Source organism: Micropterus salmoides, unplaced genomic scaffold (assembly GCF_014851395.1).
Source record: "Micropterus salmoides isolate LMB-PRFRI ecotype aquatic unplaced genomic scaffold, ASM1485139v1 Ms_hic_scaffold_7, whole genome shotgun sequence".
NCBI lineage: Eukaryota > Metazoa > Chordata > Actinopteri > Centrarchiformes > Centrarchidae > Micropterus > Micropterus salmoides.
This window is the reverse complement of record NW_024044459.1, coordinates 38,850,867-38,869,418: the sequence shown is the minus strand read 5'-3', so window position 1 is coordinate 38,869,418 and position 18,552 is coordinate 38,850,867. Positions and strand designations below refer to the sequence as shown.

Genomic DNA, 18,552 nt, shown 5'->3' with positions numbered 1-18,552 from the left:
TGCAACACACACACTGCAACACACTGACACACAGTAACAAACACAGTGCAACACACACAGTGCAACACACACTGCAACACACTGACACACAGTAACAAACACAGTGCAACACACACACTGCAACACACTGACACACAGTAACACACGTACTGTAACACACACACAGTGCAACACACTGCAACACACTGACACACAGTAACACACGTACTGTAACACACACACAGTGCAACACACTGACACACAGTAACACACACAGTGCAACACACAGTGCAACACACTGACACACAGTAACACACTGACACACAGTAACACACACAGTGCAACACACTGACACACAGTAACACACACAGTGCAACACACAGTGCAACACACTGACACACAGTGCAACACACACACAGTGCAACACACTGACACACAGTAACACACACACAGTGCAACACACTGACACACAGTAACACACACAGTAACACACACACAGTGCAACACACTGACACACAGTAACACACACAGTGCAACACACTGACACACAGTAACACACAATGCAACACACACAGTGCAACACACACAGTGCAACACACTGACACACAGTAACACACACAGTAACACACACAATGCAACACACACAGTGCAACACACTGACACACTGTAACACACACAGTAACACACGTACTGTAACACACACAGTGCAACACACTGACACACAGTAACACACACAGTAACACACGTACTGTAACACACACACAGTGCAACACACTGACACACAGTAACACACGTACTGTAACACACACAGTGCAACACACTGACACACAGTAACACACACAGTAACACACGTACTGTAACACACACACAGTGCAACACACTGACACACAGTAACACACACAGTGCAACACACTGACACACAGTAACACGCACAGTAACACACAGTGCAACACACACAGTGCAACACACTGACACACAGTAACACACACACAGTGCAACACAGTGCAACACACTGACACACAGTAACACACACAATGCAACACACACAGTGCAACACACACAGTGCAACACACTGACACACAGTAACACACACAGTAACACACACAATGCAACACACACAGTGCAACACACTGACACACTGTAACACACACAGTAACACACGTACTGTAACACACACAGTGCAACACACTGACACACAGTAACACACACAGTAACACACGTACTGTAACACACACACAGTGCAACACACTGACACACAGTAACACACGTACTGTAACACACACAGTGCAACACACTGACACACAGTAACACACACAGTAACACACGTACTGTAACACACACACAGTGCAACACACTGACACACAGTAACACACACAGTGCAACACACTGACACACAGTAACACGCACAGTAACACACAGTGCAACACACACAGTGCAACACACTGACACACAGTAACACACACACAGTGCAACACAGTGCAACACACTGACACACAGTAACACACAGTGCAACACACACAGTGCAACACACTGACACACAGTAACACACACAGTAAAACACACACAGTGCAACACACTGACACACAGTAACACACACAATGCAACACACACAGTGCAACACACTGACACACAGTAACACACACAGTAAAACACACAGTAAAACACACACAGTGCAACACACTGACACACAGTAACACGCACAGTAACACACAGTGCAACACACACAGTGCAACACACTGACACACAGTAACACACACACAGTGCAACACACAGTGCAACACACTGACACACAGTAACACACAGTGCAACACACACAGTGCAACACACTGACACACAGTAACACACACAGTAAAACACACACAGTGCAACACACTGACACACAGTAACACACACAATGCAACACACACAGTGCAACACACTGACACACAGTAACACACACAGTAAAACACACAGTAAAACACACACAGTGCAACACACTGACACACAGTAACACACACAATGCAACACACACAGTGCAACACACTGACACACAGTAACACACACAGTAAAACACACAGTACAACACACTGACACACAATAACACACACAGTAACATACACAGTGGCACACACAATAACACACACAGTGCAACACACTGACACACAATAACACACACAGTAAAACACACACAGTACAACACACTGACACACAATAACACACACAGTAACATACACAGTGGCACACACAATAACACACACAGTGCAACACACTGACACACACTGACACACACAGTAACACACACAGTGCAACACACTGACACACAGTAACACACACAGTGCAACACACTGACACACAGTGCAACACACACAGTGCAACACACTGACACACAGTGCAACACACACAGTGCAACACACTGACACACAGTAAAACACACACAGTGCAACACACTGACACACAGTAAAACACACACAGTGCAACACACTGACACACAGTAACACGCACAGTAACACACAGTGCAACACACACAGTGCAACACACTGACACACAGTAACACACACAGTAACACACACAGTGCAACACACAGTGCAACACACACAGTACAACACACTGACACACAATAACACACACAGTAACATACACAGTGCCACACACAATAACACACACAGTAACATACACAGTGCCACACACAATAACACACACAGTGCAATACACTGACACACAATAACACACACAATGCAACACACACAGTAAAACACACACAGTGCAACACACACAGTAAAACATACACAGTGCAACACACACAGTACAACACACTGACACACAATAACACTCACAGTAACATACACAGTGCCACACACAATAACACACACAGTGCAACACACTGACACACAGTAACACACACAGTGCAACACACACAGTACAACACACTGACACACAGTAACACACACAGTAACATACACAGTGGCACACACAATAACCCAAACAGTGCAACACACTGACACACAATAACACACACAGTGCAACACACTGACAAACTGTAACACACACAGTGCAACACACTGACACACAGTAAAACACACACAGTGCAACACACTGACACACAGTAAAACACACACAGTGCAACACACTGACACACAGTAAAACACACACAGTGCAACACACTGACACACAGTAAAACACACACAGTGCAACACACTGACACACAGTAACACACACAGTGCAACACACACAGTGCAACACACACAGTAACACACACAGTGCAACACACACAGTAACACACACAGTGCAACACACACAGTACAACACACACAGTAACACACACAGTAACACACACACAGTAACACACACACAGTAACACACACACACCATCTCTCCTGTCAGATGCAGTTTTTCAGTAAAATCACTCAGTTTCAATCTGTGTGTGAATTATTGATCAACCTCACACACACAGTAACACACACACACACACACACACACAGTAACACACACGCGGAGTGCAGATGGTTTAAACATGAAGATTTTAAACATTTATCTGACCTGCTGGACTAAAAACACACACACAGGAAAGCCTGGAGGTTGTGGCAGGAAATGACAAACAGCGAGCAGTGACATCAGACTGTGCAGCCAATCAGAGGAGACGCTCGTTTCCTGCTGTTTTGTTTCCACATGAACGGTCATGTTCGAGTGTTTATTGTTCGGCCCTCAAATCAGTGAACATCATCACAAATCCTCGGCCCCACCAGACTCCATTCAAAAACCTGCCCATTTAATGACACCTCCGCAGATGAAAGCTGACTCGGTTCACTGATAAACGCTAGACTCAGATCAACTCTACTGCAATTACAAATTCTACTGGGTTCCACTGAACACAGCCCGCTGTCCATCAGAACCTCCAGCACTGTTTAAAGCAGCGCGGAGATAAACTGAACTCACTGATATTAAAACTTTTGGTTCCCTGGTGTGTCTTTGCTGAGCTGGAGAAAGTAAAGAGGAACGATCTAAACAGTTCTGACCTGTGAAGCTTCACAATATATTTGAACATTTCGTCCTCTGTCACTTCACGTGGAAACACATGAAGAAGAGGTCCAACCAGAGCCCCCTGATAAAAACCCAGTAAACAGACTCAGACCTGCGGGAGGTTCTGTTCGATGCAGACTCGACACAGACGGTGGATCGTGTGCATGACAGCAGGTCAGGGTGTCGCTTCAAATCCTGCAGCTCCACCGGTCCATCGGATCCTCCAACAGAGCCAAACCACGTCCAGGAGCAGAGCTGACCCACCTCCACACTTCACAGAATTTTAGGTCTGACCCAGTACCAGGTACCAGGTGTAATCCAGGTCCAAATTTACAGAAACAGGTCCAGGTCTAATTCAGGATTAGACCACTCAAAAACAGGCCCAACATGGTCCAGATTTATAGAACAAGAACCAGATCTAATCAAGGGCTAGAGCAAGCTATAACCGGTCATATTTATAGATCCAGGTCTAATCCAAACCAGGTTTACAGAACCTGAACTAATTCTAACCCTGGTCCAGATTTAGAAAAACAAGAATCAGGACTAATCCAAGTCCAGACTTGACAAGTCTAAATCAAAATAAGTGCAGACCCAGGTCTAACTGAGGTCTAGCTGGTGAACCAGTATGTGAGAGGATGAACAGGGTTCTGGTGTTAGAACGAGAGGGTCTGTGTGTGTGTGGGAACCAACAGACAGAAGAATAGCAGGAAACAAAAACACTGGACGTATCCTGCGATAAGACAAACACTTCCTGAACACCCCCCCTCCCCCCGTGTGAACGATGTCATTCAGGTCTGTTTACCATCTCAGACGGCCTGAAGTTAGTCCCACACAGACCTGGACTGTAGACCTGGACACGATGTTCCACACTGTAAAAAATTAAACTTTATAAAGGATCTAGTGAGCGGAACGTTACGAGGCTGCAGAACCAGAGAAGTGCTGGTACAGTCGAGATTAGATGTGAAAAATTAACCAGCTCCGCCTGAACAGGGTCAATAACAAACACCCCCATCAGAATCTGGATCCACAGGACGAATGCTGGAGGCCATGTGGTAAAAAAACATGGCCGACCACGTGTTCTACACTCGTACTTTGATTATTTCATACCGGCACCGGAGCGTTAAAGCCACAGTTTATCTGAGGAACGCCTCTAGAACGTCTGCAGGACTGAAGGTGTCAACACAAACCGACTGCAGGACTGAAGGTGTCAACACAAACCGACTGCAGGAGTCAACACAAACCGTCTGCAGGACTGAAGGTGTCAACACAAACCGTCTGCAGGACTGAAGGTGTCAACACAAACCGACTGCAGGACTGAAGGTGTCAACACAAACCGACTGCAGGACTGAAGGTGTCAACACAAACCGACTGCAGGACTGAAGGTGTCAACACAAACCGACTGCAGGACTGAAGGTGTCAACACAAACCGACTGCAGGACTGAAGGTGTCAACACAAACCGTCTGCAGGACTGAAGGTGTCAACACAAACCGACTGCAGGACTGAAGGTGTCAACACAAACCGTCTGCAGGAGTCAACACAAACGGTAGGTGTGGTGTGTGTGTGTGGCGTACGGTATGTGTGGGGTGTGTGTGGCGTACGGTATGTGTGGGGTGTGTGTGGCGTACGGTATGTGTGGGGTGTGTGTGTGGCGTACGGTATGTGTGGTGTGTGTGTGTGCGTACGGTATGTGTGGGTGTGTGTGGCGTACGGTATGTGTGGGTGTGTGTGTGGCGTACGGTATGTGTGGGGTGTGTGTGGCGTACGGTATGTGTGGGGGTGTGTGTGGCGTACGGTATGTGTGGGGTGTGTGTGGCGTACGGTATGTGTGGGGTGTGTGTGTGGCGTACGGTATGTGTGGGGTGTGTGTGTGGCGTACGGTATGTGTGGGGTGTGTGTGTGGCGTACGGTATGTGTGGGGTGTGTGTGGCGTACGGTATGTGTGGGGTGTGTGTGGCGTACGGTATGTGTGGGGTGTGTGTGGCGTACGGTATGTGTGGGGTGTGTGTGTGGCGTACGGTATGTGTGTGGTGTGTGTGTGGCGTACGGTATGTGTGTGGCGTGTGTGTGGCGTACGGTATGTGTGTGGCGTGTGTGTGGCGTACGGTATGTGTGTGGCGTGTGTGTGGCGTACAGTATGTGTGGGGTGTGTGTGTGGCGTACGGTATGTGTGGGGTGTGTGTGGCGTACAGTATGTGTGGGGTGTGTGTGTGGCGTACGATATGTGTGGTGTGTGTGTGGCGTACGGTATGTGTGGGGTGTGTGTGGCGTACGATATGTGTGGTGTGTGTGTGGCGTACAGTATGTGTGGTGTGTGTGTGGCGTACGGTATGTGTGGTGTGTGTGGGCGTACGGTATGTGTGGGGTGTGTGTGTGTGTGTGGCGTACAGTATGTGGGGTGTGTGTGTGGCGTACAGTATGTGTGGTGTGTGTGTGGCGTACGGTATGTGTGGGGTGTGTGTGTGGCGTACGGTATGTGTGGTGTGTGTGTGGCGTACGGTATGTGTGGGGTGTGTGTGGCGTACGGTATGTGTGGGGTGTGTGTGGCGTACGATATGTGTGGTGTGTGTGTGGCGTACAGTATGTGTGGTGTGTGTGTGGCGTACGGTATGTGTGGTGTGTGTGTGGTGTACGGTATGTGTGTGTGTGTGTGGTGTACGGTATGTGCGGTGTGTGTGGCGTACGGTATGTGTGGGGTGTGTGTGGCGTACGGTATGTGTGTGTGTGTGGCGTACGGTATGTGTGGTGTGTGTGTGGCGTACGGTATGTGTGGTGTGTGTGTGGCGTACGGTATGTGTGGGGTGTGTGTGGCGTACGGTATGTGTGTGGCGTGTGTGTGGCGTACGGTATGTGTGTGGCGTGTGTGTGGCGTACAGTATGTGTGGGGTGTGTGTGTGGCGTACGGTAGGTGTGGTGTGTGTGTGGCGTACGGTAGGTGGGGTGTGTGTGTGGCGTACGATATGTGTGGTGTGTGTGTGGCGTACGGTATGTGTGGTGTGTGTGTGGCGTACGGTATGTGTGGTGTGTGTGTGTGTGTGGCGTACGGTATGTGTGGTGTGTGTGAAGAGATGAAGACGCTACACTCTATAATTCATCCAACGTGAATCTTTGATGGGAAACACACACACGCACACACGGTCTGATCACAGCAACGATCTGACTGGGTGCTCCGTCAATGATGTCAGATGTTTACCTCTGGCTCATTTACATAATACCTGACCAACGCATCACCTGAAATCTATAAAATAAAGATGTAGATGCAGATCAGAAAAGTGATGGAACAATTAAAAATCTACAATTGAATTCATTTAAAATCAGGACCTTTCCAAATAAACTATGTGTGCCTAGAACCAATTCTCCTAATGTTCTCCAATAATACACCGACTTACGTTCTCCAATAAATCCCCACCTTACGTTCTCCAAAAACATACCACCTTACGTTCTCCAATAAAACCCCACCTAACGTTCTCCAATAACACCCCACCTTACGTTCTCCAATAAAACCCCACCTTACGTTCTCCAATAACATACCACCTTACGTTCTCCAATAACACACCACCTAACGTTCTCCAATAACACCCCACCTTACGTTCTCCAATAACACCCCACCTTACGTTCTCCAATAACACCCCACCTTACGTTCTCCAATAACACCCCACCTTACGTTCTCCAATAACATACCGCCTCACGTTCTCCAATAAAATCCCACCTAACGTCCTCTAATAACATACCAACTTACGTTTTCCAATAACATACCAACTTACGTTTTCCAATAACACACCACCTAACGTCCTCCAATAACATGGGTTCAGAACATAGGTTCTCCGATAACATACCGACTTAGGTTCTCCAATTACATATCCGTTTACATTCTCCAATAACATACCGACTTACGTTCTCCAGTAACAGTCCACCTAACATACATCAATAACATTGCGACTTAGCTTCTCCAATAAAACCCCACCTAACGTTCTCCAATAACATACCACCTTACGTTCTCCAATAACATACCGCCTCACGTTCTCCAATAAAATCCCACCTAACGTCCTCTAATAACATACCAACTTACGTTTTCCAATAACATACCGACTTACGTCCTCCAATAACACACCACCTAACGTCCTCCAATAACATAGGTTCAGAACATAGGTTCTCCGATAACATACCGACTTAGGTTCTCCAATTACATATCCGTTTACATTCTCCAATAACATACCGACTTACGTTCTCCAGTAACAGTCCACCTAACGTTCTCCAATAACATACCACCTTACGTTCTCCAATAAAACCCCACCTAACGTTCTCCAATAACATACCACCTTACGTTCTCCAATAAAACCCCACCTAACGTTCTCCAATAAAACCCCACCTAACGTTCTCCAATAACACCCCACCTTATGTTCTCCAATAAAACCCCACCTAACGTTCTCCAATAACACCCCACCTTACGTTCTCCAATAACACCCCACCTTACGTTCTCCAATAAAACCCCACCTAACGTTCTCCAATAAAACCCCACCTAACGTCCTCTAATAACATACCAACATCAATAACATTGCGACTTAGCTTCTCCAATAACACACCACCTTACGTTCTCCAATAATATACCACCTAACGTTCTCCAATAACACCCCACCTTACGTTCTCCAATAAAACCCCACCTAACGTTCTCCAATAACACACCACCTTACGTTCTCCGATAATCTACCACCTAACGTCCTCCAATAACATACCGACTTACATTCTCCAAGAACAGTCCACTTAACATCCTCCAATAACATACCACCTTACGTTCTCCGATAATCTACCACCTAACGTCCTCCAATAACATACCGACTTACATTCTCCAAGAACAGTCCACTTAACATCCTCCAATAACATACCACCTTATGTTCTCTAACAAATCCCAAGTCAAGGCAGGTCCGGTTTCCAAGTCCCAGAATAATAAATTCCCAAGCCAAGACGGACCAGTCTAAAGTCAAGACCAAGTCCAAATTCATCTACCTAATGACCCTGCAATCGGGGATGTCTGTACAGGTGAATGTTTGTGTCATGTGACAGTGGAGGTGGACTCACCGTCAGCTGCTGGGCGCTGCTGCGGTCTCGGGTTGCCTGACGCCGGTTGGTGTTGGAGGACAGCGTGGAGACATGGCTGCTGTAGTTAGTGTTGATGGGATCGAGGATGTGGGGGCGACTGGAGGTCTGGCTGTGGTTTGTCAGGTCTTTCAGTCCCACGGCTGAGGTAGTGCTGGTGGTGGAGTTTGACAGGATGGTGGCAGCGGCGGTGGTGGTGATGCGGTTGAGGTCGGTATCTGGAGCGGAGTCCGGAGTCCTCCTGAGATCTGCTGCGAGCAGATAACCACCATCATCATCATCATTACCTGCAGCATGTTCCCACGACCAGGCAGTGTTCTTCCAGAACATCCTGACTGTCTTCGGACTGGACCGGATCAGTCAGACAGTCAGGCGGTTCTGTTTTCACACTTCGAGTACTTCAGAAAACTAACTTAAACAGACAATGTTATTAAAGGACGTCGACTGACAGAAGATCAGGCGGCTCAATCAGATCCTGCACAACAACCTCTGTATCATAAACCAGAAACAAATGGCCTCGTTAGAACGCCTCCATGACGGTCCTGCTGCTGCACAAAAACCAGCTCACTGTCAATGTTTTTCACTAAAACCATCAAAAATATCAAAATCAGACTCCATCACGTGGAGCTACTGAGGAACCAGGTCCTGAAAATCTCAGGAACACTTCAGGAGGTTCTGGAGCTCCTGAGAGTCCCTGCTGATTGGACAGCTTCACTGTGAAGCTCTGATGAAGTAAAACCACGAGTACAAATACTGCTGACGGTACTACTGAAAGTACGAGCTGCAGAGACAGACGTCCAGAAACACCAGAGAAGACGAAGTCTGTGTCTCTCTCTGAGCAGCCGGGGCGAACGAGTGTCAGATCTCAGTGTGATGTCAGAGCGAGCAAGCGAGAGAGAGAGAGAGGGGGGAAGCGAGAGAGAGAGAGAGAGAGAGAGAGAGAGAGAGGCGGGGAAGCGAGAGAGGGGGGAGAGAGCGAGAGAGAGAGAGAGGGGGGGGGAAGCGAGAGAGGGGGAGAGAGAGAGGTTTAAACTGTGGGGGGGGGGGGAAATGGAGATAGATGAGTTGGGGGGGTAGAGGTATTGTGAGGGTCACATGGTTACCGGGCAGCTTCTCATCACCATGGTACCCATGTGGACCCCTGGGGAGAGAGAGAGTCAGTTTTAATCTATATCTACGACTGCTCGCTCGCCCGTCACTATAAATAGAAAAAACATATAGATTTACATCTGGGACTGTGTGTGTCTCTCTTTGTCTCTGTGTGTCTCTGTGTGTGTCTGTGTGTCCCTCTGTGTGTGTGTATCTCTGTGCATCTCTCTGTGTGTCTCCGTGTCTGTCTCTGTGTGTGTGTGTCTCTCTTTGTCTCTGTGTGTGTCTGTGTGTCCCTCTATGTGCGTGTGTCTCTGTGCATCTCTCTGTGTGTCTCCGTGTCTGTCTCTGTGTGTGTGTGTCCCTTTCTGTGTGTGTGTCTCTCTTTGTCTCTGTGTCTCTCTTTGTCTCTGTGTGTCTCTGTGTGTGTCTGTGTGTCCCTCTGTGTGTGTGTGTGTCTGCGTGTGTCTGCGTGTGTCTCTGTGTCTCTGTGTGTCTCTCTGTGTCTGTGTCTCTCTGTCTCTCTGTGTCTCTGTGTGTCTGCGTGTGTGTCTCTCTGTGTGTGTCTCTCTTTGTCTCTGTGTGTGTGTCTCTGTGCCTCTGTGTGTGTGTCTGTGTGTGTGTGTCTCTGTGTGTGGGTGTCTCTGTCTGTGTGTGTGGGTGCCTGTGTGTCTCTGTGTGTCTGTGTGTCTCTGTGTGTGGGTGTCTGTGTGTGTCTGTGTCTCTGTGTGTGTGTCTCTCTGTGTTTGTGTATCTCTCTTTGTTTCTGTGTGTGTCTGTGTCTCTCTGTGTATCTCTATGTGTCTCTCTGTGTCTGCGTGTGTCTGTGTATCTCTGTGTGTCTGTGTCTCTCTGTGTCTGCGTGTGTCTGTGTATCTCTGTGTGTCTGTGTCTCTCTGTGTCTGCGTGTGTCTGCGTGTGTCTGCGTATGTGTGTCTGTGTGTCTCTCTGTGTGTGTCTCTCTCTTTGTCTCTGTGTGTCTCTCTTTGTCTGTGTGTGTGTGTGTCTGTCTGTGTGTCTGCGTGTGTCTCTCTGTGTGTCTGTGTGTGTCTCTCTGTGTATCTCTGTGTGTGTCTGTGTGTGTGTCTCTCTTTGTCTCTGTGTGTGTGTCTCTCTTTGTCTCTGTGTGTGTGTCTCTCTGTGTCTGCGTGTGTCTGCGTGTGTCTGCGTATGTGTGTCTGTGTGTCTCTCTGTGTGTGTCTCTCTCTTTGTCTCTGTGTGTCTCTCTTTGTCTGTGTGTGTGTCTCTCTTTGTGTGTGTGTCTCTCTTTGTCTGTGTGTGTGTGTGTCTGTCTGTGTCTCTCTGTGTGTCTGCATGTGTCTCTGTGTGTCTGTGTGTGTCTCTCTGTGTCTCTGTGTGTGTCTGTGTGTGTGTCTCTCTTTGTCTCTGTGTGTGTGTCTCTCTGTGTCTCTGTGTGTGTGTCTCTGTGTGTCTCTCTGTGTGTGTCTCTGTGTGTCTCTCTGTGTCTCTCTGTGTCTCTGTGTGTCTCTCTGTGTCTCTCTGTGTCTCTCTGTGTCTGTGTGTGTGTGTCTCTGTGTCTGTGTGTGTGTGTCTCTCTGTGTCTGTGTGTGTGTCTCTCTGTGTGTGTCTCTGTGTCTCTGTGTGTGTGTCTCTGTGTCTCTGTGTGTGTGTGTCTCTGTGTGTCTCTCTGTGTCTCTCTGTGTCTCTGTGTGTGTGTGTCTCTGTGTGTCTCTCTGTGTCTCTGTGTGTCTCTGTGTGTCTCTGTGTGTCTCTCTGTGTGTCTCTCTGTGTCTGTGTGTGTCTCTGTGTCTGTGTGTGTGTGTCTCTCTGTGTCTGTGTGTGTGTGTCTCTCTGTGTCTGTGTGTGTGTGTCTCTGTGTGTGTGTCTCTGTGTCTCTGTGTGTGTGTCTCTCTGTGTCTCTGTGTGTGTCTGTGTGTCTCTCTTTGTGTGTCTCTCTGTGTCTCTGTGTGTCTCTGTGTGTGTTTCTCTGTGTGTGTCTCTGTGTGTCTCTGTGTGTGTTTCTCTGTGTGTCTGTGTGTGTGTCTGTGTGTCTCTCTGTGTGTGTCTCTGTGTCTCTGTGTGTGTGTCTGTGTGTCTCTCTTTGTGTGTCTCTCTGTGTCTGTGTGTGTCTCTGTGTGTGTTTCTCTGTGTGTCTCTCTGTGTCTCTGTGTGTGTTTCTCTGTGTGTGTCTCTCTGTGTCTCTGTGTCTGTGTGTGTGTCTCTCTGTGTCTCTGTGTCTCTGTGTGTGTCTCTGTGTCTGTGTGTGTGTCTCTGTGTCTCTGTGTGTGTCTCTGTGTGTGTCTCTGTGTCTCTGTGTGTGTCTCTGTGTGTGTGTGTATCTCTCTGTGTCTGTGTGTGTGTCTCTGTGTCTCTGTGTGTGTGTGTCTCTGTGTGTGTGTCTCTGTGTGTCTCTCTGTGTGGGTCTCTGTGTGTGTGTCTGTGTGTCTCTCTTTGTCTCTGTGTGTGTGTGTCTCTGTGTGTCTCTCTGTGTGTGTGTCTCTCTGTCTCTCTGTGTGTGTGTCTCTCTGTCTCTGTGTGTGTGTGTCTCTCTGTCTCTGTGTGTGTGTGTCTCTGTCTCTGTGTGTGTGTCTGTGTTTGTGTATCTCTTTGTTTCTGTGTGTCTGTGTGTGTCTCTGTGTCTCTGTGTGTGTCTCTCTGTGTCTCTGTGTCTGTGTCTCTCTGTGTCTCTGTGTGTGTCTGCGTGTGTGTCTCTCTGTGTGTGTCTCTGTGTGTGTCTCTCTTTGTCTCTGTGTGTGTGTCTCTGTGCCTCTGTGTGTGTCTGTGTGTGTGTGTCTCTGTGTGTGGGTGTCTCTGTCTGTGTGTGTGGGTGCCTGTGTGTCTCTGTGTGTCTGTGTGTCTCTGTGTGTGGGTGTCTGTGTGTGTCTGTGTCTCTGTGTGTGTGTCTCTCTGTGTTTGTGTATCTCTCTTTGTTTCTGTGTGTGTCTGTGTCTCTCTGTGTATCTCTATGTGTCTCTCTGTGTCTGCGTGTCTGTGTATCTCTGTGTGTCTGTGTCTCTCTGTGTCTGCGTGTGTCTGTGTATCTCTGTGTGTCTGTGTCTCTCTGTGTCTGCGTGTGTCTGCGTGTGTCTGCGTATGTGTGTCTGTGTGTCTCTCTGTGTGTGTCTCTCTCTTTGTCTCTGTGTGTCTCTCTTTGTCTGTGTGTGTGTCTCTCTTTGTGTGTGTGTCTCTCTTTGTCTGTGTGTGTGTGTCTGTCTGTGTCTCTCTGTGTGTCTGCATGTGTCTCTGTGTGTCTGTGTGTGTCTCTCTGTCTCTGTGTGTGTCTGTGTGTGTGTCTCTCTTTGTCTCTGTGTGTGTGTCTCTCTGTGTCTCTGTGTGTGTGTCTCTGTGTGTCTCTCTGTGTGTCTCTGTGTGTCTCTCTGTGTCTCTCTGTGTCTCTCTGTGTCTCTCTGTGTCTCTCTGTGTCTGTGTGTGTGTCTCTCTGTGTCTGTGTGTGTGTGTCTCTCTGTGTCTGTGTGTGTGTGTCTCTCTGTGTGTGTCTCTGTGTCTCTGTGTGTGTGTCTCTGTGTCTCTGTGTGTGTGTCTCTGTGTGTCTCTCTGTGTCTCTGTGTGTCTCTCTGTGTCTCTCTGTGTCTCTGTGTGTCTCTGTGTGTCTCTGTGTGTCTCTCTGTGTGTCTCTCTGTGTCTGTGTGTGTCTCTGTGTCTGTGTGTGTGTGTCTCTCTGTGTCTGTGTGTGTGTGTCTCTCTGTGTCTGTGTGTGTGTGTCTCTGTGTGTGTGTCTCTGTGTCTCTGTGTGTGTCTCTCTGTGTCTCTGTGTGTGTGTCTGTGTGTCTCTCTTTGTGTGTCTCTCTGTGTCTCTGTGTGTCTCTGTGTGTGTTTCTCTGTGTGTGTCTCTCTGTGTCTCTGTGTGTGTTTCTCTGTGTGTCTGTGTGTGTGTCTTTCTGTGTCTCTGTGTCTGTGTGTGTGTCTCTCTGTTTCTCTGTGTGTGTGTGTGTGTGTGTGTGTGTGTCTCTGTGTGTGTCTGTGTGTCTCTGTGTGTCTGTGTGTGTGTCTGTGTGTGTCTGTGTGTGTCTGTGTGTGTCTGTGTGTCTCCGTGTATCTCTCTGTCTGTGTGTGTGTCTCTCTGTGTCTGTGTGTCTGTGTCTCTGTGTCTGTGTCTCTCTGTGTCTCTGTGTCTGTGTGTCTGTGTCTCTGTGTGTGTGTCTCTCTGTGTCTCTGTGTGTGTGTCTCTCTGTGTCTCTGTGTGTGTCTCTCTGTGTCTCTGTGTGTGTGTCTGTGTGTCTCTCTTTGTGTGTCTCTCTGTGTCTCTGTGTGTGTCTCTGTGTGTGTCTCTCTGTGTGTGTTTCTCTGTGTGTGTCTCTCTGTGTCTCTGTGTCTGTGTCTCTCTGTGTCTGTGTCTGTGTCTCTCTGTGTCTCTGTGTCTGTGTGTGTGTGTGTGTGTGTCTCTGTGTGTGTCTCTGTGTGTGTCTCTGTGTGTGTCTGTGTGTGTGTCTGTGTGTCTCCGTGTATCTCTCTGTGTCTGTGTGTGTGTCTCTGTGTCTCTGTGTGTGTGTGTGTCTCTGTGTGTGTGTCTCTGTGTGTCTGTGTGTCTCTCTGTGTGTCTCTCTGTGTGTCTCTCTGTGTGTCTCTCTGTGTGGGTCTCTGTGTGTCTCTCTGTGTGGGTCTCTGTGTGTGTGTCTCTCTGTGTCTCTGTGTGTGTGTCTGTGTGTCTCTCTTTGTCTCTGTGTGTGTGTCTCTGTGTGTCTCTCTGTGTGTGTGTCTCTCTGTCTCTCTGTGTGTGTGTCTCTCTGTCTCTGTGTGTGTGTGTCTCTCTGTCTCTGTGTGTGTGTCTGTGTTTGTGTATCTCTTTGTTTCTGTGTGTCTGTGTGTGTCTCTGTGTCTCTGTGTGTGTCTCTCTGTGTCTCTGTGTGTGTCTCTCTGTGTGGGTCTCTGTGTGTCTCTCTGTGTCTCTGTGTCTCTCTGTCTCTCTGTGTCTCTGTGTGTGTCTGCGTGTGTGTCTCTCTGTGTGTCTGTGTGTGTGTCTCTCTTTGTCTCTGTGTGTGTGTCTCTGTGCCTCTGTGTGTGTGTCTGTGTGTGTGTGTGTCTCTGTGTGGGGTCTCTGTGCCTCTGTGTGTGTGTCTGTGTGTGTGTGTCTCTGTGTGTGGGTGTCTCTGTCTGTGTGTGTGGGTGCCTGTGTGTCTCTGTGTGTCTGTGTGTGTCTGTGTGGGTGTCTGTGTGTGTCTGTGTCTCTGTGTGTGTGTCTCTCTGTTTTGTGTATCTCTCTTTGTTTCTGTGTGTGTCTGTGTCTCTCTGTGTATCTCTGTGTCTCTCTGTGTCTGCGTGTGTCTGTGTATCTCTGTGTGTCTGTGTCTCTCTGTGTCTGCGTGTGTCTGTGTATCTCTGTGTGTCTGTCTCTCTGTGTCTGCGTGTGTCTGCGTGTGTCTGCGTGTGTCTGCGTATGTGTGTCTGTGTGTCTCTCTGTGTGTGTCTCTCTTTGTCTATGTGTGTGTCTCTCTTTGTCTGTGTGTGTGTGTCTGTCTGTGTCTCTCTGTGTGTCTGCATGTGTCTCTGTGTGTCTGTGTGTGTCTCTCTGTGTCTCTGTGTGTGTCTGTGTGTGTGTCTCTCTTTGTCTCTGTGTGTGTGTCTCTCTGTGTCTCTGTGTGTGTGTCTCTCTGTGTGTGTGTGTCTCTGTGTCTCTCTGTGTCTCTGTGTCTCTCTGTGTGTATCTCTGTGTGTCTCTCTGTGTGTCTCTCTGTGTGTCTCTCTGTGTGTGTGTCTCTCTGTGTGTCTCTCTGTGTGTGTCTCTCTGTCTCTGTGTGTGTGTCTGTGTTTGTGTATCTCTTTGTTTCTGTGTGTCTCTGTGTGTCTCCGTGTGTCTCTCTGTGCCTGTGTGTGTCTCTGTGTGTGTTTCTGTGTGTGTCTCTCTGTGTCTCTGTGTCTGTGTGTGTGTCTCTCTGTGTCTCTGTGTCTGTGTGTGTGTCTCTCTGTGTCTCTGTGTCTGTGTGTGTGTCTCTGTTTCTGTGTGTGTGTGTGTGTGTGTGTGTGTCTCTGTGTGTGTCTGTGTGTCTCTGTGTGTGTCTGTGTGTCTGTGTGTCTCCGTGTATCTCTCTGTGTCTGTGTGTGTCTGTGTGTCTCCGTGTATCTCTCTGTGTCTGTGTGTGTGTCTCTGTGTGTGTGTGTCTCTGTGTGTGTGTCTCTGTGTGTCTGTGTGTCTCTCTGTGTGTCTCTCTGTGTGTCTCTCTGTGTGTCTCTCTGTGTCTCTCTGTGTCTCTGTGTGTGTCTCTGTGTGTGTGTGTCTCTGTGTGTGTGTCTCTCTGTGTGTGTGTGTCTCTCTGTCTCTGTGTGTGTGTGTGTGTTTGTGTATCTCTGTGTGGGTCTCTGTGTGTCTCTCTGTGTCTCTGTGTGTGTGTCTCTGTGTGTGTTTCTCTGTGTGTGTCTGTCTGTGTCTCTGTGTCTCTGTGTGTGTGTGTGTCTCTGTGTGTCTCTCTGTGTGTCTCCGTGTGTCTCCGTGTGTCTCCGTGTGTCTCTGTGTGTCTCCGTGTATCTCTCTGTGCCTGTGTGTGTCTCTGTGTGTGTCTCTGTGTCTCTGTGTGTGTGTCTGTGTGTCTCTCTGTGTGTGTGTCTCTCTGTGTCTCTGTGTGTGTGTCTGTGTGTCTCTCTGTGTGTGTGTCTCTCTGTGTCTCTGTGTGTGTCTGTGTGTCTCTCTTTGTCTGTGTGTGTGTGTCTCTGTGTGTGTTTCTCTGTGTGTGTCTCTCTGTGTCTCTGTGTGTGTTTCTCTGTGTGTGTCTCTGTGTCTCTGTGTGTGTTTCTCTGTGTGTGTCTCTCTGTGTCTCTGTGTCTGTGTGTGTGTCTCTCTGTTTCTCTGTGTGTGTGTCTGTGTGTGTGTGTGTCTCTGTGTGTGTCTGTGTGTCTCTGTGTGTGTCTGTGTGTGTGTGTCTGTGTGTCTCCGTGTATCTCTGTGTCTGTGTGTGTGTCTCTGTGTGTGTGTCTCTGTGTGTCTGTGTGTCTCTCTGTGTGTATCTCTGTGTGTCTCTCTGTGTGTATCTCTGTGTCTCTCTGTGTGTGTGTCTGTGTGTCTCTCTTTGTCTCTGTGTGTGTGTGTCTCTGTGTGTCTCTCTGTGTGTGTGTCTCTCTGTGTCTGTGTGTGTGTCTCTCTGTCTCTGTGTGTGTGTCTGTGTTTGTGTATCTCTTTGTTTCTGTGTGTCTCTGTGTGTCTCCGTGTGTCTCTCTCTGTGCCTGTGTGTGTCTGTGTGTGTGTCTCTCTGTGTCTCTGTGTGTGTGTCTCTCTGTCTCTGTGTGTGTCTCTCTGTCTCTGTGTGTGTGTCTGTGTTTGTGTATCTCTTTGTTTCTGTGTGTCTCTCTGTGTCTCTCTGTGTGGCTCTGTGTGTGGCTCTCTGTGTCTCTCTGTGTGTGTGTCTCTCTGTGTCTCTGTGTGTGTGTCTCTCTGTGTGTCTCCGTGTGTCTCTCTGTGTCTCTCTGTGTGTCTCTCTGTGTGGGTCTCTGTTTGTGTGTCTCTCTGTGTCTCTGTGGGTGTCTCTCTGTTTGTGTGTCTCTCTGTGTGTGTCTCTCTGTGTGTGTCTCTGTGTGTGTCTCTGTGTGTGTCTCTGTGTGTCTCTTTGTGTGTCTCTCTGTGTCTCTGTGTGTGTCTCTTTGTGTGTCTCTCTGTGTGTGTCTCTGTGCGTGTTTCTCTGTGTGTGTCTCTCTGTGTCTCTGTGTGTGTGTCTGTGTGTCTCTCTTTGTCTGTGTGTCTCTCTGTGTCTCTGTGTGTGTCTCTGTGTGTGTCTCTCTGTGTCTCTGTGTCTGTGTGTGTTTCTCTGTGTGTGTCTCTCTGTGTCTCTGTGTGTGTCTCTGTGTGTGTTTCTCTGTGTGTGTCTCTCTGTGTCTCTGTGTGTCTCTGTGTGTGTTTCTCTGTGTGTGTCTCTGTGTCTCTGTGTGTGTTTCTCTGTGTGTGTGTCTCTCTGTGTCTCTGTGTCTGTGTGTGTCTCTGTGTGTCTCTCTCTGTGCCTGTGTGTGGTCTCGTGTGTCTCTGTGTGTGTGTCTCTCTGTGTCTTTGTGTGTGTGTGTCTCTGTGTGTCTCTCTCTGTGCCTGTGTGTGTGTCTCTGTGTGTCTCTGTGTGTGTCTCTCTGTGTCTCTGTGTGTGTGTGTGTCTCCGTGTGTCTCTCTCTGTGCCTGTGTGTGTCTCTGTGTGTCTGTGTGTGTGTCTCTCTGTGTCTCTGTGTGTGTGTCTCTCTGTCTCTGTCTCTGTGTGTGTGTCTGTGTTTGTGTATCTCTTTGTTTCTGTGTGTCTGTCTCTGTGTATCTCTTTTTGTTTCTGTGTGTCTGTCTCTGTGTATCTCTTTTTGTTCTGTGTGTCTATCTCTGTGTCTCTCCGTGTGTCTCCGTGTCTCTCTGTGTCTCTCTGTGTGTCTCTCTGTGTGGGTCTCTGTTTGTGTCTCTCTGTGTCTCTGTGTGTGTCTCTGTGTGTGTCTCTGTGTGTGTCTCTGTGTGTGTCTCTGTG

The 18,552-nt window shown here is 48.4% G+C and overlaps 2 protein-coding genes across 4 annotated transcripts in view; one reads left to right on the top strand and one right to left on the bottom strand.

The window, feature by feature from the left end:
* The window catches only part of LOC119891413 (regulator of G-protein signaling 3-like), a 52,656-nt gene that overhangs the window by 24,500 nt on the left and 9,604 nt on the right, over positions 1–18,552 (bottom strand). For 2 of the 3 annotated variants that reach the window (XM_038703046.1, XM_038703048.1), the window contains one exon: positions 9,050–9,318. In XM_038703046.1, coding sequence (XP_038558974.1) covers positions 9,050–9,318 — 269 coding nt within the window. The remainder of the gene's footprint in view (positions 1–9,049; positions 9,319–18,552) is intronic. The other variant, XM_038703047.1, reaches the window with a different exon arrangement.
* LOC119891415 (fibrinogen C domain containing 1) overlaps positions 4,820–18,552 on the top strand; it is a 45,390-nt gene continuing 31,657 nt past the window's right edge. The window contains exon 1 of the mRNA XM_038703054.1: positions 4,820–5,519. The gene's annotated coding sequence lies outside the window, so the exon portion shown is untranslated. The remainder of the gene's footprint in view (positions 5,520–18,552) is intronic.